Source organism: Porites lutea, chromosome 3 (genome assembly GCF_958299795.1).
Source record: "Porites lutea chromosome 3, jaPorLute2.1, whole genome shotgun sequence".
Classification (NCBI taxonomy): Eukaryota; Metazoa; Cnidaria; class Anthozoa; order Scleractinia; family Poritidae; genus Porites; species Porites lutea.
Window position 1 is genome coordinate 8,276,606 of NC_133203.1, and position 26,916 is coordinate 8,303,521.

A 26,916-nucleotide genomic window follows, 5' to 3' on the forward strand; every position below is an offset into this window, starting at 1 on the left:
AATCAGAGGCACTACCCAGATCTGGGTAGTTACGCGTCATCGGTATGGAATTTCTGCGGTCGTCTCTCAGACGTTATTTGGCGGGGAAACCAGTGGTAACGTCGCCAAATATCGGCTGTTTTCTCAGTCTCGTGCAAATAGTGAATAGAGTGTTTTTACATGACGTCACCATGCCCGCTATATTGGTGTTCCAAAACAAGGAAACGGCGGTCATGTTGGTTTTCCAAATCAATACTGTGCAAGTTCAACCTTTTTCGTATGTAAAAACTTTTTTTTGTTCCAATAAATTTGCATAACCACCAGACAGGTGAGTGAAAACGCTCTCTACATCTTTATTTTTTGAACTTGCCTTTTCATAATTAACGCGAAAAAGGCCCTGGAGACTAGGTTGAGTTGTTCGCAACCTCGTCCCCAGGTCTTCTCGTTTTTCAATATGGCGGTGCCAATATCACGTCGCCATATTTGAAAACAAGAAGACCCTGGGGACAAGGGTGAGTTCCAGCTTTCAAGAAAATAAATCGCTCTCCGCCAGCCGCCAACTTTGCATTCTTAAAATCTAACAGTATGGAATATTAAACACAATAAGTAGTTTAAAACGCAAATGATTAATCTGCCAATGAATGAACTTTGTTTATTATCTCATCCGGTGTAAACGTTCACTGATTCTCGTACGCGTATGTGATTCTTGCCCGCAGGTTTCACACCGGACGTTTAAAAAAAAATACTCTGCTTTAACCTTATGATAAGAGCTAATTTCCTTCATTGAAGACCAAACTGACAAGTTATGATAAACAAACTCGACTTTTGGCACCAGGAACTATTGAAGGAAAAACTGAGAGTGCGGTTTTTAAAAAGGCCTTTCAATTCTAAGGGTGGATTTCCACTGTCGCGTTTTTTTATTCGTGCGTAAATAAAATAGATGCAATGTATGAAAGTTCGCACGTAAACGTTAAAGCTGAACTCACTAAACTTTTACGTTTACGCGTGAAATTTCATACCTTGCTTCCCCTTTATTTACGCACTTAAATTTTTTACGCGTACTCATGTAAAAATTGCTCGACAGTGGCAATCCATCTTAAAACATTCTCTTTTAAAATAAAAGAAACATCTAACATCTAACTTTTATATTACCGAAAACATAAGCGAACAAACAAGCATAATAATCTTGAATTGCTCAAGAGTTTTCAATTTGAACTGTGGAATTGCGGAATCTAGAAGTCGGCATGCACAAGTAACGGCATGTTCGCAGAGAATGGTTGAGGAGACCATTCTCCTTTAATAGTCTATATTAATAGACAACAAAAGTTAGAATCAGCAAGTGTTGAATAGCTTTCACTTGTGGATTTCGTCAAGAGACTGTGCTCAAAAGTTAAGAATCAACTAACACCACAACAGCAAAGTCTTCTCAGCGGTTTTTAATTAAATGATGGTCCGTTTAAACTTAAGGATTTTGTCCTCATACAAGATTGAAACAACACAATGAATGGTGCTTTTCTCTGGCCATGTTTTTTTTTTAACGATAAAAAGAGTTCTCAAACAAAGCCTATCCTCAAACAGTCAAAACACTCTATGGAAATAAACAATATGACCATATATGGTAAAGGGGATCGTTTCAAACAAAATCATTTTTGATATTCAAAATTTTAAGTTTGTTCTGATCGAAAATCATAAATCAGTACTTTTCGTAGAACTGAAAATCTCGATAGTGCTTGATAGTGAAATTACGGCACTTGAGCGTCCTTGTTACGGTAATTATGTTTCAAAAAGACTCAAGGATAAAATGTTTTTTTTTCTAACTATATACGCGACTCACAAATTAAAGAGACGCCAGGCTTTCTAAGGGAGAAGTAGTTCTTCCAAAAACAAAACATAAAACGTTAAAGAAAAAAAATAAACTTCCGTTAATTCTTTTAAAACTGAGAAAAGTAACGTTTTAAGTTGGCTTTAATTTTAACTTAGTCTAGATCTTTTGCTAATCAAATCCAGGCGACTCTCTTTCACCTTACCACATCTAAGAGTTACAAATTTGCTGAGTAAATTCAGGTATCACTCGAGAAAACTGAAAAAGCACAAACTATAACACAGTGATTCTTCCATTGTACCGTGAAGTACAAAATTACATTTTGACGCAATAAACCATTTTTTTGAAATTTTTCTCTGGAGTTTGGTTATTTATCAAAATGTTTCATAACTATATTGTTTGAAATGTTGACTGATCACGAATCGACGAAACATCGATGAAATTAAATCTCAATAAGGTCGACACAATAACAATACGAAGTAGAAATCGGTAATATGTTAACGTCAGTTTCGAACAAAGAAACAACAATCTTTTCATTGAGAGATACTCTTCAAACCTGCGAAATTAAAGAAAAACTGTTTAAACACTAAGCTAGAAAAGAACGATTGGCAAACTGTTTTATAAAGCAATTTTTAAACATTTTAAAAACGTCATTAAAATGTACTCAAATTTAAAAATGCACTTTGAACGTAAAATGTTTATTAAAAGAACAATTTTACGAGTTTTTTAGTTTAAGTCGATCAGATTTAATGGTAATCACTCACTAAAAGATCGTCACAGACAATTAGCTTAATAACTAAAGCTTTCTTTGTTTAAACGCCGGCCAGATGCAAGCGTGTTCATTTTTAAACAAAAAATAAATCAAATAATATGATTTTTGCGATTCTCTCTGGCAAAAAAATATTCTTGCGTTAATCTAATGACGCATTCATTTCGCTCTGAAAAATGACAAGTATTTATCAGTTAGTTTGCTAAGAGCAGGGTGACTGTTGGTCAGATATACATCGATATTTATTTTTACGTAACCTTATTTAAAACGGCAATTCTTTAATCACCTCGAGAACACATAGATAATTCCATCCCGATTTTTTTCGATGAGTTCTCAATTGTGCATTGTACTTAACGGGGGCCAATTTTGCGGTTAATGGGCTAAAAGATGCAGCTGTCATTTCTAATGAATCTCACTAAACCACTAGTACTTTCCAATTATTTTCGCTGTCAGACAACTACTAGTATTGGGTTTTCCGTTTACAACTTGCTGGCATAAAAATAAAATAACATGTTACATTTAACATATAATTGCATGAAACGTTGTTAACTGAACCTCTTGGTGATCTTTGAAGGGTTAAGACTTAAGACTCGAGTTTTCTCTCTCCTTACGACAAAAAGCATCCCCTTTTTGGCATCGTCTCAGCTTGATATATGGATTCAATTAGGTTAAACGGTCTAACGATACAGAATCTTCAAATTCAATTAATTTGATAAGCCAGGAGAAATATGGCAAGTATCGCTTTATCACTTTAAAGACCCTTTGCACGTAAATTGTTGTGTGGAGGGTATTGGATTATTTAGTTTCAAGATCACTCTAAAAGCTTTCAGTCTAGACCCGATCTACTCCCAAGGAAAATTCCGCGGAGTAAAATATTTTTAACCAGCAGGGCTTACAATTGACTCCTTTTACTCGCCTACAAAGTTGAACACTTATTTCTGCGTGAAAACGGCACTTTTCGCAGCAAGCTTTTAAAAAAACTACCGGGAGACCCACGGCGATGTATGACCACTTCCCGCGTTAAGTGATACTAGTTCTAAATTATATCACACATGTTATTTTATTTTAAAAAATTGACGCTTGCAGAGATAAAGAAGGGCCGCGGTGTAGATCTTTTTGAAAAAAAGTTCAGCGTGCTGGGAGTTGTTTGATATTAAAGCGAGAACTATTCGGTATAAGTAAGCAACTTCACGGAGGTAAAAGGGGGTATGTTTTGTAAAAAACAAACTTTGGGTCATTAAAGTAACATATGAACTATAATATGAACCGACATGTTGCAATTCAGTGCATTTTCCTTTGAAGTATATAGTTGAAACTTTTAACAAACACTAAAACACTTGTCTTTATCAGGTTTTTTTGATATTTTTCTTAACTGCGAGAGAGACACCGAAAATAAATTAACTCCTTTTAAGAGTTTTCTTCCTCTTTCTACGCTTTGATACTTAACAAATAAAAGACGTTTTGATTGAAAACTCTCCCAAATAGAATCGTAAATCCAGCTTTCAGCTGATCTTTCCAGGTGATGCAAAATTAGTTTGATTGAATAGCAGTCTGTTAGGACATAATGAGCTGACGAGCTTTAGTAAAAGAACCCCGCAGAGTGTAAAGGCTATCAACCTTTTTCTTTGAACTTTAAAATCAGTTAAAACCGCACTGACTTCTGATCAATTAAATGATAACATCATAGAGAATAGCAAAAGTCCGCACAAATGTTTGTGTTATGTTTAGAGTCGCTTCCATCACGTATTTTTTTAGAAACTTATTTTAGCACTTCCTCTTGGAAAACAACACAACTAAATAATAAGAGTTTCAAATCCTCTTCAGTGCAAAGTCGATATAACATTTTTCTTATACAAAGTCGCATTTACCAGCCGTTAATTTAACTTTTGAAATAAATGATCGAGATCAAATCGGTAATTTATCTAGCTTTCATGTTTAATATTATTTTATTACGCATTCACTTGCGATCCTACAAAAAGCTGCACAAACAAAAACAGAGTCATTGCAGGCAATATTATATTATCGCGGAAAGTGATGATAAAAGCTTGAAGAAATGGATTAAATTAAATGTTTGATCACTATAAAGTGTGGAAAAAATTACATTAAACACGAACGCTGAAAAAAAAATAACATTCATTTAAAGTTAGAAGAGCAATTTCCATCAATTTTCAAACCTATATCTGCGAGGTTAATTGAGGCTTAAACTTCAATAGTTACGAGTTGTGTGTTTTTTTTAATTCACATTAATATCTTATTTGATTTTCCTTGAGTAAAAATCATACTATTAAAAGGGTATAAATGTGCAAATTAGAGAAAACTTAAAGATCTTTATTTCACTTTAGATATACAGAAGAAAAATATTTGGATGTGTTTTTTTGATAATTGATTTTAGGTCATATTATTTCGTAAAGCTAGAATAAAATAATTGGAAAGGTAGAGAAGTAAATACGGAATTTATTTTACAAAGCCTAGATCAATACGACCGCGGAGCGATTGTCCCTCATCTTCTACCACGTATCACAAATACAAAGCAATTTATCTTTCTCTTTCCGCTTTATTTAAATATTTTTTAAAACCGTCCCCAATAATTATTAAAAGCTTAATCTTTAATCTCACATCTTGAAAATAATTTCGGGCAGTTTTGTGAATCAATCTTAGTCTTGCCAAGAAATCATAATTTTCAAAATCTGGAAAACGACCTCTTTTTCAAATTAGTATCTTCTTGATATGCCAATAAAAAGGAAATTGTTTAATTTTCTTTTTGAATTTAACCCTATAGACTCCAGCAAAATCAAACAATTTACCCTCAGGAATAATCAAGTCTAACAACTTAGCTTTGCAAACTTGCATTCGATTCTTTGCCGGCGTGATAAACCTCAGATACAATACGGCAAGCTGAAAAACTGAGTATGGATTTCTTGGTTTTGACAAACCAGCCGACAGAACTTTTAAGTTAGTCAGGTCGGGTCACTTAATGATTATTGGTAATTCATGGAAGTATAATGCTAAAAAAATGTCTGTAAAATTATAAAAAGAGGTGAAATTTCCGTTTGGGCAATTTTGCGTCAATAAATAATAAAAAGCTTCCGACATAAATTGGTAAATTTACTTTTTCCGCCCCGTAGGCAGTTCAAAACATTCGGGCCATTAAGGGGAAACTTTTTTGTAGCCTTTTATTCGAAAGGATATTGTGTTTCTCTTTTCTCGTTGTTAGAAAGAATATCGGGGGAACGTTTTCTGCTTTTTAGGCGTGGAATGGCTATAAACAAGGATTTCTCGTAAACACAAAAACGGAAATAAGCATATTAAACGAAAAGAAGTAGTGTTGTATTGACAAATTTAAAACAAAGTCCTCCATTTTTAATTAGCAGATTAGGAGATGTCCATTAAGTAAATGAAATATCTAAATAAACTCTGTTTCAGTTGATGACTTGAATATAGACTTATTACCCTTTACGAAGGGATCATTTTCGAGAAGGCAAATACAGTATTAAGAAATGGCACGATTTAAAGTATTCGTATCTCGCAAAGAAACTTCAAAATATGTTGCTTTGGAGCTGAATCGAGATAAAAGAAAATAGCACTTCACTGGGTTAGCTAAGAAAAATATGAGAAAAGGTATTCATAAAAGTATTTATGTTATAAATCCATAGTGGAATTATAATCAACGGTTTTAAACTATTGTGACCAAGTTCTGAAAGTTGTACGGCGCCATAAGTCGCGAGAAGGCGTGTTAAATTGAGATGTTTATTTTGCGAGATTTACTTCGAGTTAGTAAATGCTTATGCGCTGTTGGCTGAAAGGTTCTCGTTTTTCGCTTGCAAATGGCACAAGATAATTGTTATGAAGTGCATAAATACAATAAAATGAGGCGAAAATTGCTGTAATCATCCCCAAATGTCCATTGTACCTTCTTACAGCTGTACCATCTGCGTCAAAAAAAGCCAATCAGATGAAGAAATCGATCTCACCTGGCCAATTCCACCAATCGGAACCGCTGGTTTTCGCGTCACAAACGCACTAAAACGTTATGAAAACAATCGCAAAAGTATCTTGTTTTTAATTCCTTCTTTTCATGAAAAGCGCAATTTGCATCAAGTGATACCCACACAATTGTTTCTGCTCAAGCGACTTTCATTTTGAGCTTAAAAGGGTATAAATCGTTCCATATGTAATAAAACAAACGGTGGGAAAACACTCACTCACATTCGCTAATTTGTGCATTCCTATCATGAATATGTACTAAATAAAAGTTTAAAGATAAAGATAGTATCTTAACTTAATATGTCATTTTTTGACGCCTGGAATTGAACAATAACACTCCAGTATTAGAAATAAGTGCCATGGGATACCAATAATCTTTGTTAATAAATAAGTCTCGGAATAATGAACCATAATCATTGTCTTCGTGGCCCATGGTGAATAACGCGCAAAAGATCCCATCATATCGATAAAAGGCTCCTTTTGAATTTCCTGTCCACATAAAACGTCCTTTCTCAAACTGAGCAAACATATTTCCCATCGCATAAGAAGGCAACAAACAGGTTCCCAGAAGCCAGTATGCAGAATTCCTCAGCGTTTAGCGTCGATTCCTTAATGGGGAAGAAATCCCTCGACCCTAAGACGGCTGATCTGGAGAAAGAGAACGAACGAAAGTCGGCATTTTCTGTGGCTCCGCCATTGCCAAAGCGTGAGTTTCCTCCGAGTGTATGTAACTGCCAACCCTGTCAGCAAACAGCCGTATCAGGTTACACCGCCATTAGCCAGCCTGTACCGCCAGAGCCACGCTTCATGCCCTTGCAGTCCATGGCAGGCGCTGTTTCAGTGCCTCCCTCAGTTTATCTGCCTAAAAGTAAGTAACCTTTTTCTACTTGTAAAGCGATTTCTTCTTATCATTTTCCGTCCGTTTTCACTGCACACGAAGCTCTTAAACTAGTCTTTAAACAAAGAATCAATACATTTATTTTCTCAATGAAAGTTCTTTACAACCGTTTCAGGTTTTAAAACATGAACCCCCCAAAATTCTTTCTGTTCTTTCATTTCACTCTTAAAACAACGTCTTCAAGTGTCCTTTCGCGTTGTCATGAAAGTGGCCGGTTTTACTTTTGCTAGGTAAGGTTAATTTTTAGTTCCGCTCAAGTTGCCAACGGCGCAATAAAAGAATATACTATGTGTATCAAATTGGATTTTTATAACCAGACACTCTTTTTTTGTCAGTACATTTGCAAAACGCTGTCTTTTTTTGCCTGTTTCTTTTCTCAGTAATAGAAAAACGACATTCAATACAAGAAGTGAACCAAGAAACAAAAAATATACCATTTTTTCGTTGGAAAATAAAGTTAAAAATTCTGGGTACATTTTAGAGTTGCTTAACATGAAAAAACCATTCTATATTCTCTCTATTTTACCTTAGTAGCCATCTTTAGGAAACAATCTTAATGAATTAAACGAGAATGTATTTTGTTTCTACACTTTTTCTAATCTAGCCTTTTCAGTGCACTAACGATTTTTTTTCATTTCTGATTAATTGGTCATAGACTAAATATGAAAGAATAAAACTGGACTACAAATTATAAGCAAGAAATTACGGGCACTATCGACTGCTTTCTTTAATTTGCCAACTATATATATCGCTAAGTTAAACGTTAAATTGTTCGTTTATCACAATCATTGGCCTAACCGATACACGAAACCAAAAGCCTACTAAATGAGATGTAGCTCCATAATCAACCCTTTTTACTTGAATGTATATCTAGTTTAATCGAACATTTTATTGAGAGCACTTGATTTTGAAGTGAGAGCTTCAGTATTTTGTAGATTTTGCGATCAAACTGCTTTAAAGTTTGTAATTTTTGGTCTCACAGAATTTTCTTAGGGTGTGGTTTAGGCTAAAAATATTAATTCTAAGGTATTATTTCTGAAAATAGTCTTACGAATGAGAATTTTGTTGTGATTTCTTGAATGCTTCGAATTCTAACTGCAAAATCCGGTAAGTTAACGTCTTTTTAACTCTCCTGAACATGACATATGCCCAAAAGTTTTCCGCAAAGATTTCAGAACCGTCCTCAACCCACTGGAACAGTCAGAAAACGAGTTTAACCGCTCTCATCATTAAAATTTCATCTCAATTTTAATCGCGTCTAAAAGCACATGAAACGGGAGAGCAATCAAACAGTTAGTTTAACAGTTGGACTCCCGGTAACGCGAAATTTATATAGTGTATTTTAATTGTTTCAAAAGTGTATGTTACAGGAATTTCACGGTCATTTAAGTTCAAAGTTCTTAGAGTGTTTGACTCCCATCGAATACTGATGGATTTTAGGCCTCAAAGCCAAAGTCTAAACGCAATGATTTTAATCTTTGGGTGTTTAATATAGATGTTACATTTTGACCCAACTTAACAGTTATATTGACAAAACGGTGCGTTATATTTGAGGTCAATCGTTTCACGTAATCATAGCAATTACTGGGTTAGTCAAGAAAAAGAAACAACCCTTTCTGATTCCCCTTTTCATTAAAGAATAGTCTTTGCATCCTGAGAACAGTTTTAAAGATGACAGATGACGCAATGACGTCTTGTTTTTAATTCCAAGGTCAGGAAGGGACAGTTTTGTTTGTAAAAAATCTCTTTATCGGGTTTCTGCGCGCTTTCTTAAAGAACCATTAACGCGCGTGCTTGTAAACAAAAGCGAACACACACCGTTTCTCATCGATATAATTAAGTGGCGACTTTTTGTTGTTTCTCTCCTTGTTTTACTGTAGATAATGGAAAGTTGAAAATTGTTAATGGGCAGCTCATTATGGGAAAAACATGTTAAATTTTTCACAGATTTCACCGAAGACGGCAAGCTACTTAATAGGTTAAAAGTTATAGGCAACACACTAATAGCATTTGTTCCATCTAATTATTGTATCGTTTCCCCTATACTTGAAACAAACAGATTCTTCGTCTTTCTTCTCGATATTAAGCCCCTTAATTTTCCCTGTATTGGACAATAGTCCCAAAGAGCTCTCACTGTTTTTACATTTCCGGATGCAAAAACTTTCCACTGGAACATATTTTCCAATTCCCACATTATAAACGAAAAATCTGTTGAAACCATTTGATTCTTCCTAATATGACACGCTTAACAATTTTCAGAAAATAGAGTTTAGATTAGGTTCAGTTTTAAGCAAGGAAAGTTATTGCGTCAAGTTCCGGACTGTCATACGAAAAGCTGAAGCGATCATTTAGTGTTTAATTGTCAATGAACAAGAGAGGATAACATAGTAAATAAAGTTTTTTGGCTTTTTGATACAAGAGTCAAAACAAAATCATTAACTAACTTTCGAACTTAGATTATAGATTACTCCTTCTCGAGTGAACAGTTTCCTTCAAAAGCTCTTTCTCTCCCTCTCTATTTTCTTTCGTCTTATCTGTTTTTATTTTCGTGTATTTTCTTTTCCCTGTTGGATTCTTCTTGTCGTTAGCTTCTGCCTCGCGAGGTTCTGCGATTTACGTATTTCTAGTAAAGAGAGGGCAAGAGAGAATTCCGCTTTCTCAGGGAGGAGCAACACTTTTAGATGAGAAAACCGATAACGTGAGGCCATGTCACGCCCGGTTGTCTAGTTCATTTTGTTATTAATGTTAATTGGGCGTCCTTCTTCCCTAGGAACTTGAGAAACCAGTTACTTGTGAATGACAAAATCATTACATCTTTCTTGTACAGCAAATATGTCTCCCACGCGTTATAAAGAACGTTACATACAACAAAGATGACCCCTTGAAAAAAATGTTGGGCTCTAACATCTTTTTAAAAAAAACGAAAATTGCAATCCGTTTCAATCTTCCTAAAGTTTGTCCATCTGTGTCTCCTATTGTATTTGCTGTGTTATTTACAGGAGTTATTTTTATTTTTTTACTCAGTTCGGTGGTTTCAACAGATTTTTCGTTTATAATGTGGGAATTGGAAAATATGTTCCAGTGGAAAGGTTTTGCTGATAAGTTTCGTGAGACAGCAGAACAGCTGAATGCAAGGGCGAAGGTCTATCTCAATGGGGTAAAAAATACATCATCAGTCGTCAAAAGGCCTAAAATTTAACCGTTAACCGTCGAAAAAGGTAATTTTTCACCGTCAACTGTGAAAAATGAAGAATAATGTTTATCGTAAAAATTTTTCTAGGTATTTCAAATATCAGAATTTCAGCTGATCTTCACGGACTTCTAACTCCTCATGAATCTCTAAAGCGGGAAAAACAGTCTCCATGTTCTCAGAAACACACTCTGGACGTAACAAAACCTTAACAACTTCGGCTTATATTTAATTATATTTCGAATTTCTATAAGTGAAAGGCCAAGATAACCTCCAATACACAACAGTTAAATTAAACCGTCAATCGTCAAAATTAGCAAAAATGAACCGACAACCTTTAAAGCTATCACCCCATTGAGACACTCAAGGATGTTTCAGTGATCCAGTACTCTTATATACCTTTGAAGCCATAGCAAGAGTTACAAAGACTTTACCTTACCGGATTTTGCAGTTAAAATTCGAGGCATTCAAGAAATCACCACAAAATTCTCATTCGTAAGACTATTTTCAGAAATGATACCTTAGAATTAATATTTTCAATTATCGCAGGACGTCTTACGTTTATATGTGAGTCGAGCTTCTGTCATTATGTTGGGTTTCGACCGTGTTCTGAGGCAGTTTCTCTGAGTTCTTCGGTTTTCTCCACTGACGGTAACCCCCCGGGGACACTCCCTTATTTGGCCTAAAAGGGTTTGTGGCACTGAACAGGGTATTGCATGGTTTTCAGGGTATTTTAGGCTTACCTCTAGCCAAACTTCTTTTGAACGCCCCACCCCCTCCACCACTACTACCAACACCGGAGTAAACCTCATCTAAACCCTGTTATCGTGCTTACTTAATTTACCGCTTACCGACTCACCGACTTTGATTCAAGCAGACTTAAATTTTCTATTTCAGCTCCTCAAAGACGCAAGAGAAAAGAAAGCAAGTCGAGACGTCAGCGAACAACCTTTACCAGCGAGCAAACACTAAAACTCGAGCTCGAATTCCATCAGAACGAGTACATAACACGCTCTAGACGTTTCGAACTCGCCGCTTGTCTCAGCTTAACGGAAACACAGGTGAAAATATGGTTTCAAAATCGCCGCGCAAAAGACAAGCGATTGGAAAAAGCTCAAATGGACCAGCAGCTAAGAATAGCAAGTTACGCAGCCGGTGCTGGAATCACATATCCCCCTTCTTACTTCAATTACTACTCTACCCACTATTACAAGAACAATCCCAGCATTCCACAGGTGCCTGGTTCTATCGGCCAAAGAGTTGTCTAAGTCTTGGGACTTAATGTTTGAACAGTGACTTCAAATGTAAATTTGGCAAATTGTGGGCAGTTTTCGTCTTAAACCAAAGTGAATTCCTTTCTCTATCAATTGTCCATCAGGGAATTACTTCTGGGTTAAACAACTCATTTATGAGAGGCATTTTTGGTGACCGCATCCCTCTCTCCTACGTTAAACTGAATCGTTAACCCTTCCCTCTAATTCTCTGTTTAAATGAGGTGAGACGGCCCTGTTAACTGGTCTGGTCCGGCTCATTCCTTGTTTCTTCTTAAAGTTTTCGTTGTGTTTCGTTGTGTTTATTTAGGGAGGGGCGTGTGCTGTCCTGCTTGCCGAGATCTCGGCTCGAACTCGAACATCCGGGGATCTAGGCAAACCAGGCCAGCCCGCCTTCTCGTACAAACACAACGAAATTTTACGGGGAAACAAGGCATCGGCCGTCTCACCTCATATACGCCACTTGCACATTTCCCATAATGAACCTTATTTGCCCCCCAAAATTTTGCATGAGCATTGTTTTCAATTTCTCTAGGGAAGGCTGTAACAATCAGGAGAATATGACGAAGAACGTGCTCTAAAAATAATTTACGAAAGAAACAAGAGTTTTCAAAGCAAAGAATTACAAACAAACAAACAAACAAACAAAAAAAGAGAGAAGAGAGACAAAAACTGAAAAGTTGAACAATAGAAAAATTTTTGAGATCATAGCCTTTTTAGAGCACGTATTTGGCCAAAAATTAATCTAGGTTTGTACGTAGGAATGATAGTTGTTTTTTATTCGGAATCGCAGTTTTTAGTTTCGATTGATAATTTGGCGCGAGATTGTCCCTTTCAACAATTACTTGATAGATATCACTCATAAAATGTGTAAATATTATGAAGATTGTATGGCCAGAATTATTCGCTTCATGTATTCTGAAGTATTGCCAGTTATATTGTAAAATATCATTTCAATTAACACGAAAATGACAGTTTTCGACTAAGTTCACACGGCATCGGACAAATATTCGACCAGTTGAAAATTCGGAAACAGTTCGTTTCGATACAAAGTCAGACGTTTCGTTACGAACTCAAGCAGTTAAACTACACAAAAATTTCGATCACTTCAAGAAAAGTTTGCAATAGAAAAACATTTTGGGTGAACATTCTTCGTTCTTTAAGCCAAGTACGTGAAACTATTTACATCTCGAAGACTTTGAAGGAATTAACTTGTATCGAAACGACCGGTAACCGAAAATTCGACCTAAACCGTACGAGAATTTAGACGCCTAGCCGTTCAAAGTTCAGTGTAAACAGAGCGAAATTATGGAATAGCTTCGTGTGAACAAAGTAGCCGGTCAAATTTTTCAACCGGTTGAAAATCCGTCCGTCGCCGTGCTAACGTAGCCTTCGTTTTGTACACACTGTATATTAAAAGAAAAAAGATGTTACACAAAAGTGTCAAAGAACTGCCATTATTTGAATGCGTATAGATAAACTTGTACGTTAAACAGCCATACCTGCTTAGTCCCGAGGTGTCCCTTCTTTCCTCCTTGTTAAATTAAGCGGTGTGCATTGTGCATCGTGCAGACTTCTTCCTCTCTCTGTTTGGTAGCCATCTTGCTTTTAGCACCGCACTTATCAAAGTCGCTATGAGACCATGAACTTCGGAAGTAATATATTGATAATGGTCCCCTTTCGAGTTTACTACGACTACATCCGCAGTGGTTTTGTTCTACGGGCCTGTTGCAAGTTTTCGAAGCACCCAAGACGAAAGTTTCCTGCACAACAAATAAAATGTGGCTCATCCTGAGTGTACTGTAAAACTCACAGTTGACTTAAAACAAAGAAAACAAAGAAGTCAGCACAATCGAACCTAGAAAAACAAAAGGTGAGAAACAAAGAAAACGTTCACAGGTTCTTACACCGAGGTAAGGGCGGATAAGGCGGATCATTTGTAAACATACGCGTATAGCTGTCACATTTGCCTGTTGGAAGTAATTATTGTTTTTAAGCCTAAAAACAATAAAAAAATTCCAACAGGTAAATGCGACAGCTATACGCCACGTTTACAAATGAATCCAGCCTAAAAGGTTGTGCATGAGCCCATTCCTTTTACAAACATTCACTGTTTTTATTACAAATTTGCAACGAGTGATAAAATAGAATGGTCTGTTTCCGGAACCCATACGCTTCTGGTTGGAAATAGTGATATCAGCGTGGGTATCGCCACTTTGACTTCACGTGTAAACCAGCAATGAATTATCAGTTTAACCTTTACCTTCTCTTTCCTGGTTTCCGATGAAAATTGAGCAAGGTTTTTTGACGAGTCACAAAGCAGAGCAACTTAAGCGAGAGCAGTCGGGAAATTTTTTCCAGCCCTCCAACAGCCCATTTTCTAGTTCGAAAAACTCTTACTTTCAAAATAAGGCTCAGTGCGAAACCTTTCTTATGAAAATAAGTTTTATTTGCATGAGAATAAAAAAAATATTTTCATATCAATAGATTCGCACGTAGCCTCGCTTTGAAACAGAGGCTTGGGGCAACTCGAAAATGGGCTATTGGGTTCTTTCACTATGACATCATTTGACTTCAAGTACCAGAGTTCGCTTCCTTTTCACTTTCTCATTACAGTTTAGTAACAATAACCTGAAGGATTATGGTAATTCTAGTCAAATGATGTCATTGTACAAACAACCCATTCCCCAGTATAGAGACTATAGGGGGAATGGGTACAAACTTTCGGCGCAAAGATTTCAGGGATCGTTTGGGTTCACAAGAGTTAGTTATGATCGGTCGATGACATTTAAAGTAACCACAATCACAAGTAACGCTTGTCCACACCGGGAAATGATTCCAGAAATCGTTTCGCCGAAAGCTTGCCACTTCCCCCTATAACTTCTGGAGTGGTAAATTAAGGGCGCTTTCCATTTGTCAGAAATGACCGGCCAGCCCATTCCCATCGTAATAAGTATTTCACTTTTGATTAAAACTAACCATTCAGATCAGTCAAATCCTAAACATTATACACAAAGGAGATGGTTTTTCAGCAAAACCTCTTGAAAAAATCCTATTTCATTGCCAAAATGTCTGGTCCGGCCGGCCAGTTCTTACTTTTGGAAAGCGCCCTATGACCGATCTAACGCTTTGCTAAATATCTTATGCAACTATAAAATATTTCAATAAAATGATAGTATACACGTTCCGATAACAAACATTAGTGAAATCCAACTAGTGGTGTATTATCAATGCTGCGTTCTGATTGGTTGAGCAGCTACTTTATGTTATAACCCACCAGTAGCGAAAAGCGCCGGTTTTGAAAACCAAAACAACGACGGCTGAATCGCGTTTTTCTAGCTTAAGTTATTTTGTGTCGATATTTTTGACCAACTAATTGGATTTTACTAAAACAATTATCCACCCCCCCATTCGGCCTTCGGCCTCATGCGTTATTGACTCAGAGCCCATTCGGGCTCGAGAAGTAACTGTTACTTACATAACTCAAAGAAGTACACTCCAATTTAGTCTCTCTTTATTTTATCGTCTTTCAGACTACCAATAATAAAAAAATGCCTGATTTTCTTTATAAATAATATGGAAATCGGAGAAACAAAATGCCAGCTGTGCTCGAGCAAGGCGAACCATCCTCTGCGATATGAGCAGTTCACGCAATAATTTCTCTGCTACAGCTATGTGCTATTTTCTCCGGCGACTAGTGTTCCTTACGGATAATACAGCTCGCGTTGCAAGTGAAATAAAGCTTGTAGCACAATGACGATCCCAGTATACGTCTTCTTGCGCTTCCTTCAATTTTTCGCTTCAGAAACTCTCTAGGGAGAATGGGTACAAGCTTTGGGTGCAGTGACTACCGGGATCTTTTGGATGGAAAAGTGTTAGTTATGATTGGTCGATGTTATTCAAGGAGACCATTAACCAATCACGAGCAAAGCTTGTGAACCGAAACGATCCCAGGAATCATTGCGCCGAACACTTGTACCCATTCCCCTTGTAGTTTTCGGAGAGAGGAACGGAGCTTTGACACACATATGACGTATACCTTCTACGTTCTGGAACTTTTTTTAAAAGCCCCAGATATTATTATGCCGCACACGAAATCAGTTAGCAGGATGTAGAAACCTGTAGTAAGGTGCTCTTCACTAAACAATTACTTGTACGCACAACCAAGTTGAACTGTATAAACCAAGCCTAGTTCACACATCTTTGGCGCAAAACGTCCTTTTTTCTTTGATTTTAAAAATAAACTACTGTTGTAGGTCAGTCTTGTTTATCAAAGGCTGGACTGCAAAACAGTCTCCTTTTTTTTTTTTTTCTCAAAATCGGTTTTTCAAGGCGCGAAACGCCGTCGGGTCAGAGTCGGCTTACACACGCGAGTTCACCCTCGCAGTTTTCGCGTCTTTCCCCAGTCACAGTCTTCGTTTTCAGCCTCGATCCAGACCATTCCTTTGACTGTTCACGCATCCTTGACTACGCTATAAATACGAACTATTGTTTTGTAGTCTAATCAAAGACTTGCATGGGGTTTATCCGTTTTTGGAACTTCTTGCTCGACAGTGACGCCGCTGAGGTAGCCAGACGAATACCGTAGGCTCCTTTTGCGTCTTTCAATCGATTCTCGATCGGTTTTACCAAACTCTTCTTCGAGTCGTCGGCGAGAACGACGCGACTTTCTGCGTGAGGAATCCATGGCAGGATCTTTAGGATCGATGGAGTGATCTTCTTCAAATGAGGTTAACTTCTAGGGAGAAACGCAACGAGTATTAAGACTGGACGTTATGTCCTTGGAGATACTGTAGGCCATACGCAAAAATGGCCTCAGTAATTCATATTCTTTTGTTCATATTCAAGTCAGCCTTACTAGCCTCGTTCTTAAGTACAAAATTCAAAAGAACACCTTATCTCAAACGTGGTCGAGTCAGGCTAATTTTAATTACAACAAAAGAATATTAACCCAGCAGCCACTTTTGCACTGGGTCCATGTGGTTTGCATAGTCCTCGATTAGGTGGCCGGTTCAGTCAAGACCAAATGAGCAAAAAGCCATACCCATAAGGAGATTCCAGACTTGTGCTTCCATTAATTGAAGCACAGGTAAATATAAAAATCGCAACACGTAATAGTAAATGTCTTTTAATTTTGGGGGACACATTCCCTTGTCCCCACCATCCGGTTTCGAAGTCGTAAATTGAACGCTAATGGCGAAAAACCAGGTAAGTTATAAATTGAGAATTTGTAAAAAGAAATGCACGATGTACAAAATGGCTAAGGGATAGCAATCGAAGCTAAAGGTTCAAGTAATCTTGAGAACTCTGAGTCTATTTGGATGTCGCCTTCAAAACTCTCCCTTTGATTGTCTCTTGTGATCAATTTTGCATAGTGTTCTTTAATAGGACTCTGTCATGTTCTTTGCCATCTTGTTAAAAACGCTAAAACTATTCTTACATCAACTGAACTAAAAAAAATAATGGGCCGGTTTTGTTATTTAAGACTGTACTTAGGCTTGGAACCTGTTCCTGTCGTCTGCTGCAATGGATGGCAAGGATGGACATGGATTGAAACATGAAAAAGTAGGGCCAACCTTTTCAAATTTCAATGCAATGCCTGCAAAACCCACCAAAAAATTATTGTGGTCAGTGCTCCCTTAAATTTGTATGACATCTTCTTCATAACTCTACAGGAGTATTTTGTGTATGGGTAAAGGCAGTAAGAAATTGTAGCCCCAATATCCACATACAAATTCTCCAAACTGATCTCTATATATTTCCTTAAAGAATGAGTTGAGAGAATTTGATCAAAGATCAAACCATTTTCTCTTAGGTGATCATTTTATTAATTCTCATAACTTTTTCCTCTGACAATGTATGGATAGTGTTGGGAGAAAATCGATGTTGGTCACAATTGGGAATTGAACGGTTAAAAGGTCTACATTCTGTGTGTGAGGTTACCTTAAACTCCTGCGATCTGTGCCTCGGTCTGCTGTTGTAAGGAGGTGGTGACTCTGCTGCAGGGTAGTCCGATGCACTCATCAGGGGCTGTCGCTCCGGAATTTGTTGCAGCTTTGAACAACTGGATAAGGTATCCAAACTTTTACGCACACTGCTTTTCGAACCTTTGCGTTCCCCGAAGAAGTTCGTCACAAACACTTCCGGTTCTTCGGCACCGTCCGGGCGCCGATCCCTGACCGAATCCGGGATTGATGAACTTCCTTTTCGGAATGGGAATGATTGCAACTGGATTAGTTCACCCGCGGGAGTTTCTGGGATCGGTTGGTCTTCGATGTACCTTGGAAGAAATGAGAATTTGATCACTTTTTTCGTACGAAAAAATTGAAATTTGCTTTCTCTTAAGAGTAACTGTGTCCAGTTATTCAAGGATATCGACAGTAGAAAAGCCCCTACACCCGAAAAATCTACCAGGGAAATGCCTTTAAAGAGGAATAGAAAATGTTGGAAACAGAGACTTAAGAGACTGAAGAGAGGAGGCCAAAAAATACATGTCGTATCTGTCGTAAGATTTGTTTGCCGTAAGCTCGGAGGTCAGCATTCAAGGCGTCACGACACTCCCAACCAAAAAATAACAGAGGCACATGTAGACCACAACAGCGGGGAAGCATTTCCAACCATTTTCAAACACCGGTGTGGGTTCTTTCAACCCCTCTTCGCAAAAAATAAAACAAAAAAACAAAAAAAAACACGAAAGGATGAAGGAAACAAGGTACGACCAATCGGAAGCACTAACCTAAATTTCAAACTGAGTAGAGTCGCGTCATCAATAAGGAATTTTTGCGTTCGTTACTCTACGTAATTTCGCCGGGAAACCTGTGGTAGCTTCGCGAAAACTCGGCTGTTTTCTCAGGCTAGAAGCAAGGCCAACGGCTTAAAGTCAGCGCCAAATGAAGCGACCATTCGAATTGAGGCAAGATCTTAAACACACGGCCAGTATAACCTTATTTGGTCTTACCAGGCCCTAGATGGTGGCTAAACCATTTGTAATTTCGGTGACGCAGGGCATTAATGCGGGGGAGATTCCCTACGCTAAATTATTGGCAATTACCTTTTAACTGCGCTGTCCATGTGTGCTGGTGTGTCCATTATGGGGGAGGGATATTCGGGTTCACTTTCAAACACCCCTGTTGTTGAACCTATGCGGGACAGCCTCTTGGATGATCCTCGCAGATCAGTATTGGATTCCTTAATGGATGGTCTAGTGACTGTGTATGTTTTCCCATCAACTGCGGTAGTTTCAGATGAGAAATACTAGAAGAAAGAAGAAAATCAGCGTTTTGTTATTTCATCGAATAAGTGCTCGGGCGCTTATTTAAAATTGCGGCTGAAAGGAGGGACCCTTATTGAAAGAAGGGCGCTTTATAAAGGGGGTGCTTATAAAGTCTTCCTTTCAACGGAGAATAGGTTTTTTTAGCTTATCTAAAAATGAAACGTGAAGTCGATTTTAATGTCTTTGGTTTGCTAAAACAGCAGTCGGTAATCAAGCATACCGTAGAAACATTAAACACTTGACACACAGATCTATCGGTAACGATTATCTCATCATCCTCGAGATCATTCTCGCCAACGATACGCAGATCGTCGCATTACTTTTGTATCCCTACTATTTAAAAAAATAAGGGGTCAGGGGAGGGGAGTGAGCGCTTATTTGAGAGGGGCTCTCGTTTTAGCGGAGCTCTAGCGCGTGCGAAGCGCGCGCAGCGGAGCACCCTGGGTAAAAAAATCTGGTTATCTATGCGTCCACCCTTTCATGTAAGCTGGGTAAAATTTCCATTAATGAAACCATTTTCGACAAAAAAGGAACCCCTCTCATATTTTTATTCTATTATTATTATTATTGAGAAATGGTGCCCCTTTTAAATTTAAATAAATGACTAAACCAGAAATTTTTTTGTATTTTTCACAGCTATAAAATGCGACGTTAGCCCTTTTAGGTCCTTTCACAGACGGCAATGACAGATACTTCAACCAATAAATCACCTACTTCTCATATACCTGAAGCCTGAAAAAGGTACCCCTTTCGGGCGGAGCCTCCCGGTAGGACGCTCCCCCCCCCCCCCCGGGTTGCTTAGCAAAAGTGAGAATTATTTGAGTTCTGATGCTTCCAGAGTAGTTATCAGGGTGAAGCTAACCTGGACGGTATCGGTGGTACTGTAATAATTCCTTTTCTCCTTTGGTCGGTTTTTCTTAGGTTTGGAAAGACACGCAAAGTTCTTGATCTGAAATGCATCAAAGAAATGGAAATTAGTAAGCTGTCTTTACAAAATTACAATTTCAAGAGTGGCATCGACAACAATTTTAAAAATCAACCGCGATTATTAAAGAAGATTTGAACGGTTTACCTTAAAACATGACGACTGTTCAGAGTATCCAATTTCCGTTAAGAGCAGTGAGATAGTGCGCTTGCTATAACTGGCGGTCATCTTGGTTTGAGAGGGCGGGCATTGGTGAGTATAGTGGAGTGGAGAGAGGCGCGAAAAACTACCCTCCCTGACCCTACGAAACCCGAAACTTACCCCACTCGGTACATCTGAAACCACGATGGCTGCCCCTTATAGCAAGCGCTCGCTCAAGCCAAACTAACACCAAAAGAAAGGGCTGTGTACAACCTTAATGTTCGGCGTTTTTCCAGGCCTTCGCGACCACGCACTTCGGTAAACACGTGACAAAAAAAGTGAATTGGCGGCACGGAATAATGATGTTTAGGGATTAAGCAAATAAATTTAAGATTTGATATCCTCTGAGAACAGTCAAGAGGATATGTTCTTCCTGGGATGACATTGACGGTTTAATACCAGCTAAAAGTTGTGCTTCCTTCATAAACAAGGGTACAAAAAATCTATCTTTTGGCACGGTTACCATTTCTCGCCTTACGTGGGTTAATTTCATTTAACAAAAATATAAAAATCAGCCGCATAATCAAGAAATCAGATCGTGGAAATTTCGCGACAGTACCAACGGTTTTCCATGCGAAATGAGGTCTGAGGAAAGACAGCAGAAATTCCATACCGATGACGTGTCAATACATAAATCTGGGTGGTGCTTCTGATTGGTCGTGCAGCGAGGGAAATTTGCCTTAACCAATCAAAAGCACCACTTCGTTCCTCAGATTTCATTTCGCGGGAAAACCAGCAGTGGCATCGCGAAATGTCGGTTGTTTTCCGTCCCAGGCTAGTACGAGAAGTCCTTGCTCAAAGAGGTTTTACTTAAGTTTAAAGATTTTCCCCAGTTAGTGTCTTCGTAGTACAGGTTTTAAATTAATCGATTTAACTCACTTCCTGGTTTATAAGGCAATACAACAGCAGCAAAATTCCCTGAAAAAAAAAAAACAAACAAAAGCAACAAAATTAAGTCATAAAAGTGTAATTGTAAGGTAATTCAGTGTATTATAGACTGCAAAACAGTCGGTTTTTTCCTCAAAATTGGATAACAGGAGAGTAAGAGCAACTAAGAGCCTCACGCGTTCCTCAGGACCATGCGCGGGGAGCGAAAAAGTGAATTTATGTAAATTGATGGCAAAAAGGATGAAAGACTGGGGCGGAGAGAGGAAAAAAGGACGACTGCGGACGTTTTTATTGTATTTTGAATTACCATTATAGTGAAACAGGAATTCCCGATTGGTTCGCCACTTTTCAATTGGTCAACAACAAACAATCTCAGTCTCTTACAGGTAAAAGCAAGTGAAATTGTGTCAATTGTCAATCAAGGAGGCGTGAAAATCGGCAGATCGCCAGATCAAAGATCCCATCCCAGTTTCTTTTTTTTTTCTCCCTCGGATTTGCGCCCTCGTTCCTCGCGGCTTCGCCACTCGTTCCTCACGCGCGCTCTCGAACTACTGTGACTAAAGAGAAAAATAAGAGACTGCTCGCAGTCTAGCCGAAGTCCTGTTGGCTCTTTATGCAATGCTCACGTTAGAGAGGATTGCGTGATGGAGCTAAAGTACGTCTGCAAAAGAGGCTATAAGTGAAACCACGTAATGTTTACTTTGTACTGCGTGACAAACGAAGACATAACTGAAATATTACCTGAAACCCGCATGCACCTGCAAAAGCGTACTGCCAGTAGCTGGTTTCATGATGTTTGACGTGTATAGCAGCTAGTATCCAGGTCCCGGCGATTGCAATGATCAAAATAAAAAGAAGCAGGATGGAGAGGCTAAAAAGAGAGAGAATACTGCTGATTACATAAAGCTAGTTTCGAAACAACATAATTCATACCTCTCTTCGAGGTCAAGGGAAACAAAACGTATGAACTATTATTCCCTGAATCTCAATGCGATTCATTTCTAAACTGCCAACCATGAGTTTTAATAATTCAAAAACTGGCCAATGCACCTCCCTGTGCACTGAAAGAAAATTGGTTGACAAGATAGTTTGGGTGGACAAAACAAGCAGCTTCATGGTAGGCTGTGTGCAGACGTCTCCTATTTCGCAGCAAGTAAATAAAGGAAATAAGAAGGGACAAGTCTGCAGGCAGGCTAAGTTAATGGTTTCCTGTGGATACAATTATCCAATTGCCGGTAATTAACGCATGTGCACTGAAACAATCCCCGATGCTGTTGCGTTGAAAAGTTACACATTTTTTCTCGTCAAACGAACAAAAAATAAGCCATCTTGTATGTTACTCCAACTTCGGATATCACTTAGTTCTTAGATACTTTCTTTCTTTTCTTTTGTTTATCCGTTTTTCTTTCCCATTGGCTTTTTTTATTGTTATATAATAAAAATAGCCCTTCTTTGCTAAAGAAGAAAAAACAAACTAAAAGGAATCTGGTGGTTGTGGTAACATGAAAATAAAACATTTTTTTTTTATCAAATAAACATTAGCTGCAAAGGACCGCTTGCAAAGGACCGCTAACTTATATCCCGCAGAACATAGGATGTATAGAAGACCTGATCAGCAAAAATATATCAAGTAAACACATTGAAATCTGCAAAGCTGATCGTGCTTGTCACTCTAATCACCCTTGCACTAAATTAGAAAAAATATTTGTTAATGACCCAATGAAGATCATATTTAGATTGGTAAAAAGACTTGCAAGTATCGAAGTTCTCGTTTGAAGTTGACTTACGTCACTTTTCTCTTGTCAGTGGGGTCGGCATTTGCTCTTCCTCTTGCACAGAAAACCGCAACCATCACCACGAGGCTAACCTGAAATGAATTAAATACTGTTTCCGTCAATCATTCGCTACTTTAGAAATGAGCAGGAGACTGGAGCCGAAATGTGTCCCGCAATTGTTTCTGGGATAAGGATTGTTACTAGACGCGCCAGTCAGTTATTGGCAATTTTTTGCCCTGTCCCCAGTAACAGTCCCAGAATTCTTTGCGAAAGTTAGCTGGGCCAAGCTTCCTTCTCGTTTCTAAGGTGGCGAATATGAGGAGTGAGTGACGAGAAGAAGGTCTATTGAATGGCTGAAGGACTGACCGACTGACTTACGGTAATGATAATCAACAATGTTAATATCCATTAATATTTAAATGAAGATATGATCGTCGCGGAGCAATAAAAATTTAATAAATTGCAAATTAACTCTAAAACAATTCGGCACTTGAACGGAATTTGAACCCATGGACCCTGCGTTAGGGCTGCAGTGTTCTATCAACTAAGCAATGAATACCCATGTATTGGAAACAGGCCACTTTATTGAGAAAATATGTACTTACAAAGATAAATCCAGCCGCAGGACAAACATAGGCCCACATCAAAACAGTGCTGTAATCAAGCCAGCACCTGCAAATAGCATTAGAACAGTAGAGTATCTAAGTGTTACTGAAACCCAATAATTATACCCACACCCATCCAATATCAGACCAACTGGTTCCCCGATATGTTGATAACTATTCCAGGACTAATATCAGGGGCGGATCCACCTTTTTTTTTTAGGAGGGGGTGCACTCGTCTCTTGCTGTACTTCAACACCAATAAACCACATAGTTTTTTTTTTGCAGAATACCAGTTGTATTAGAAAACCGCAAGTCATCTCAGGTGGGGGGGGGGGGTGCGCACCCCCTGCACCCTCCCCCTAGATCCGCCCCTGAATATGGCTAACTAAACCATCAGCCTGATTACAATAACCTATTTCAAAACAGATCATATTATACAACGCATAACTCTGTGGAAAATATATGTGGCTGACTTCCACCTTCATTAATCGGTACGCAAATTCTTAAACGTTGGGCAGCGAGATATCCAGCAGAGAAACCTGATTGTATAGCTTGTACGAGGGTCTGTCTCCCTCCCCCTCCCTCCAACACACAAAAACTCTTCGGCGAGTGGGGGTAGAGTGTTGTATGTGGCGATAGAGTTTCGGTAAAGTGGATCACTGAAAATAGCTGGCGGAATTTTGCGCGCAAGAGCTTCGCCTTGACTTGTGTCCGCAACTCGTCAATAATTTCCTCGCGGCAAAATGCGCCTGCGCTCCTCCCCTGGGCAGCGGAAAAGCACTCTCCCCTAGCGAAATAGACCTTTTCAGCTTGTACGATGATGGTGATGTACTCAAGGGAATTTGCTTTTTGTCTTTTAATAAATCATGCATATACACAGGTGCACGTGGATAGAAACTGTTCTCTGGAGAACCAATCGCATGGTCTTAATGGGAAAACAAAACATTCAAGCTAAGAAGGTCTATCATCCCACTGGCAACCCGTAAGCCCTGTTGATATTAACAAAAATATAACTCACCAATCACCATCTCCGTATCCACTAAGTCGGGTAATTCCCAGCGAAATTCCTACCGCAATCAAGGGAAAAACTGAAAGAGAAGAAACGAAGACATAATTAACCGGTGTCGGAGGAAAAAGAAGACTAAAATTTTTTGATATGTGTTTCTAGCAAAACTGTAAGAGAGGACTACTTGGAGGCGTTTATGCTATTTCTGGAAATACAGTCTAACCTCTTTAATACGGACACCAAAGGGACAGAACCAAGCGTCCGCTGTACGGAGGTGTCCGTATTATAGAGGTAGGGAATGTATGATTTTTGGCATTTCTGGAACCAAACGAACTGCCCGTAATGGAGACGTGTCGTTATTATACAGGTTTCCGTAAGGAGAGGTTAGACTGTAGTTAAGTGTTGTTGGTAAGAGACTGTTTACAGTCCTCTATTTTACCATACCATATTTTCTTCGCCTCCTCGACCTACTAACCAGTCACTCAGCCCTCTCCCCCCCTCCCCGGTAAGTTTGATACTCATAAAACCCTTCGAGGACCATTTAGTGTCGTTTTCCCAAAACAATAGGCCCCACGTGGAATTATACAATTGGCTTTAAAACCAAAAAAACGATCTTAGTGATTATAAAAAACCACATGATACCCAGTCGTTTGTTTTCGGAAGACTTCGAAACAAATCAACAAAGAAAGGGTCAAAAGCGCTTTTTCCTTGAAGAAAAGATTGTGTTTTTAGGATAGAATGCAACAAGTCACGAAACGTCCCAGCGACGGGGAGCGATGAGCGGCGGCTGTATTCGCAGACAAGTGAGCCACCAATAGAAATTTGTCTTTTCAACTTACTCCATCCAATGATAAAGAAGTACTTTAGCCGGGATGATTTCTTGTTCTTTCCTGTTGTAAGCGTCATAAAGAACTGAAGTCCTTCGCACACGGCCCAACAGAACATGGCAATAAAAAAATACTGAAGCAATGCTGCGATCACTAGACAGACCACCTAAAATAGAAAAGCTGGTTAAGTGGCGTTCATTAGATAGAAGACAAAACCTCACATGATGTGGGAGAATAGGATACCCTGCGTAGCGTGGCGGTTTTGGTTGGGTGCACAAACAAGCCAAGGTCGGGGCAGTGAAACTGCGAGGAGATTGGGGCTAGTTCGCGCGCGCTTTGCCGCTCCGCCGCTCAGTAGTGTGCCCGACAAAACCGCCATGTTACTCAGGCTAAGAATAGGTTTGAGCTATTTGCACGGCCTCGTGTTACTGTAAATTTGGAGTTATTCAAGCCTTTTTCTTTGACAAGAAATCATCAAGGGGTGAATCAAATTGCTATTTATTTGGGGCGTCCGCACATTTTAATCGATTTTTTGAAACGTCATCAAATGCACGCACGACTGCCTCAAATCAAACAATGCAGAATATTGTAATGGCGACACACCAAGAGAGTATTATGTCCCATTATTCCTCTTGTGACATTGAATAAAATTTTGTGGACCTCTCCAGAAACCAGTTTCCGATTAATTTCAAACGTTTAATTGGGCTAAAAATAACTTTGGTAAAATTTACACATCCCAAGGGCTAGACTGGGCGTTTCCCTCTATGCCACATTATTCTCTCTGGGTTTGAGTTATTTGCACGGCTTCGCGCGTGTTACCGTAAATTTGGGATAGTTATTACTGCTGTTTTATTTGATAAGACAGTATCAAGGAGTGCATCAAATTTGCGATGAAGCCACATGGTTAATCAGATTCAGATTCTTTATTTTTTGCACTATTACAAGAGGTTACTAGTATAACAAAAGCAAGAACAACAAATAGAACAACAAATCAATCATGAAAGGTGAAATGTGTGCAGTGACCAAAGGAGCTTGGGCTATCGATTTGGTCACTGCCACGCGCAATTAACTGGCGTTAATCACCTACATAAAACTACGAGTAACGTACAAGGGGAGAAAGGAAAATTAAAAGTGCAAAAAGTCGTACTTACGATCTTATATAAAACAATAGAAATGATTATTGGTAGTGTTGGCAGGGAAGTCAATCTACTTACTGGATATTTAAAAGGTAAAGTTTGTGTTGCTTATAAAAAAGGTTATAACAAAGCTTCTTCAATTCAGAGGGAATGGTTTCTAAGATTTTAGATCCAAGAAAAGCAAAAGTGGCAGCTCCATAATTATTGCTTATCCTTGGCCGATGAAAATTAAGGTTAGATCAGAAATCTGGTGTTGTAACTATGATCAGCTTGTCAAAACTTGCAAGCGCCAGGAGAGTCTCAAGATAACAGCAACTCGCAACAATTATCGCGGCTCATTATCTGGACTCCGAAGACTAAAAAATCT

At 38.5% G+C, this 26,916-nt stretch overlaps 2 protein-coding genes across 2 annotated transcripts in view; one reads left to right on the forward strand and one right to left on the reverse strand.

Annotated features, from left to right (window-relative positions):
* Positions 1-6,945: 6,945 nt before the first annotated feature.
* Positions 6,946-12,088, forward strand: LOC140929336 (homeobox protein rough-like). Its single transcript, XM_073379135.1, has 2 exons — positions 6,946-7,422; positions 11,540-12,088. The coding sequence occupies exons 1-2, from the start codon at positions 7,131-7,133 to the stop codon at positions 11,908-11,910; spliced, it is 663 nt and encodes a 220-aa protein (XP_073235236.1). The 5' UTR covers positions 6,946-7,130; the 3' UTR covers positions 11,911-12,088.
* Positions 12,089-15,421: 3,333 nt separating this feature from the next.
* The window catches only part of LOC140930362 (uncharacterized), a 39,488-nt gene continuing 27,993 nt past the window's right edge, over positions 15,422-26,916 (reverse strand). Inside the window, exons 29-38 of the mRNA XM_073380044.1 lie at positions 25,426-25,579; positions 24,599-24,668; positions 23,581-23,647; positions 22,988-23,067; positions 21,942-22,071; positions 21,192-21,230; positions 20,049-20,135; positions 18,965-19,167; positions 17,857-18,193; positions 15,422-16,651 (exon numbers count right to left, since the gene is read on the reverse strand). Coding sequence (XP_073236145.1) covers positions 16,418-16,651; positions 17,857-18,193; positions 18,965-19,167; positions 20,049-20,135; positions 21,192-21,230; positions 21,942-22,071; positions 22,988-23,067; positions 23,581-23,647; positions 24,599-24,668; positions 25,426-25,579 — 1,401 coding nt within the window. The 3' untranslated portion in view covers positions 15,422-16,417. The remainder of the gene's footprint in view (positions 16,652-17,856; positions 18,194-18,964; positions 19,168-20,048; positions 20,136-21,191; positions 21,231-21,941; positions 22,072-22,987; positions 23,068-23,580; positions 23,648-24,598; positions 24,669-25,425; positions 25,580-26,916) is intronic.

Coding starts and splice junctions, on each gene's coding strand:
- LOC140929336 (XM_073379135.1), top strand. CDS start 7,131: ATGCAGAATTCCTCAGCGTTTAGCGTCGATTCCTTAATGGGGAAGAAA. Junction 7,423..11,539: donor CTCAGTTTATCTGCCTAAAA/GTAAGTAACCTT, acceptor TTTCTATTTCAG/CTCCTCAAAGACGCAAGAGA.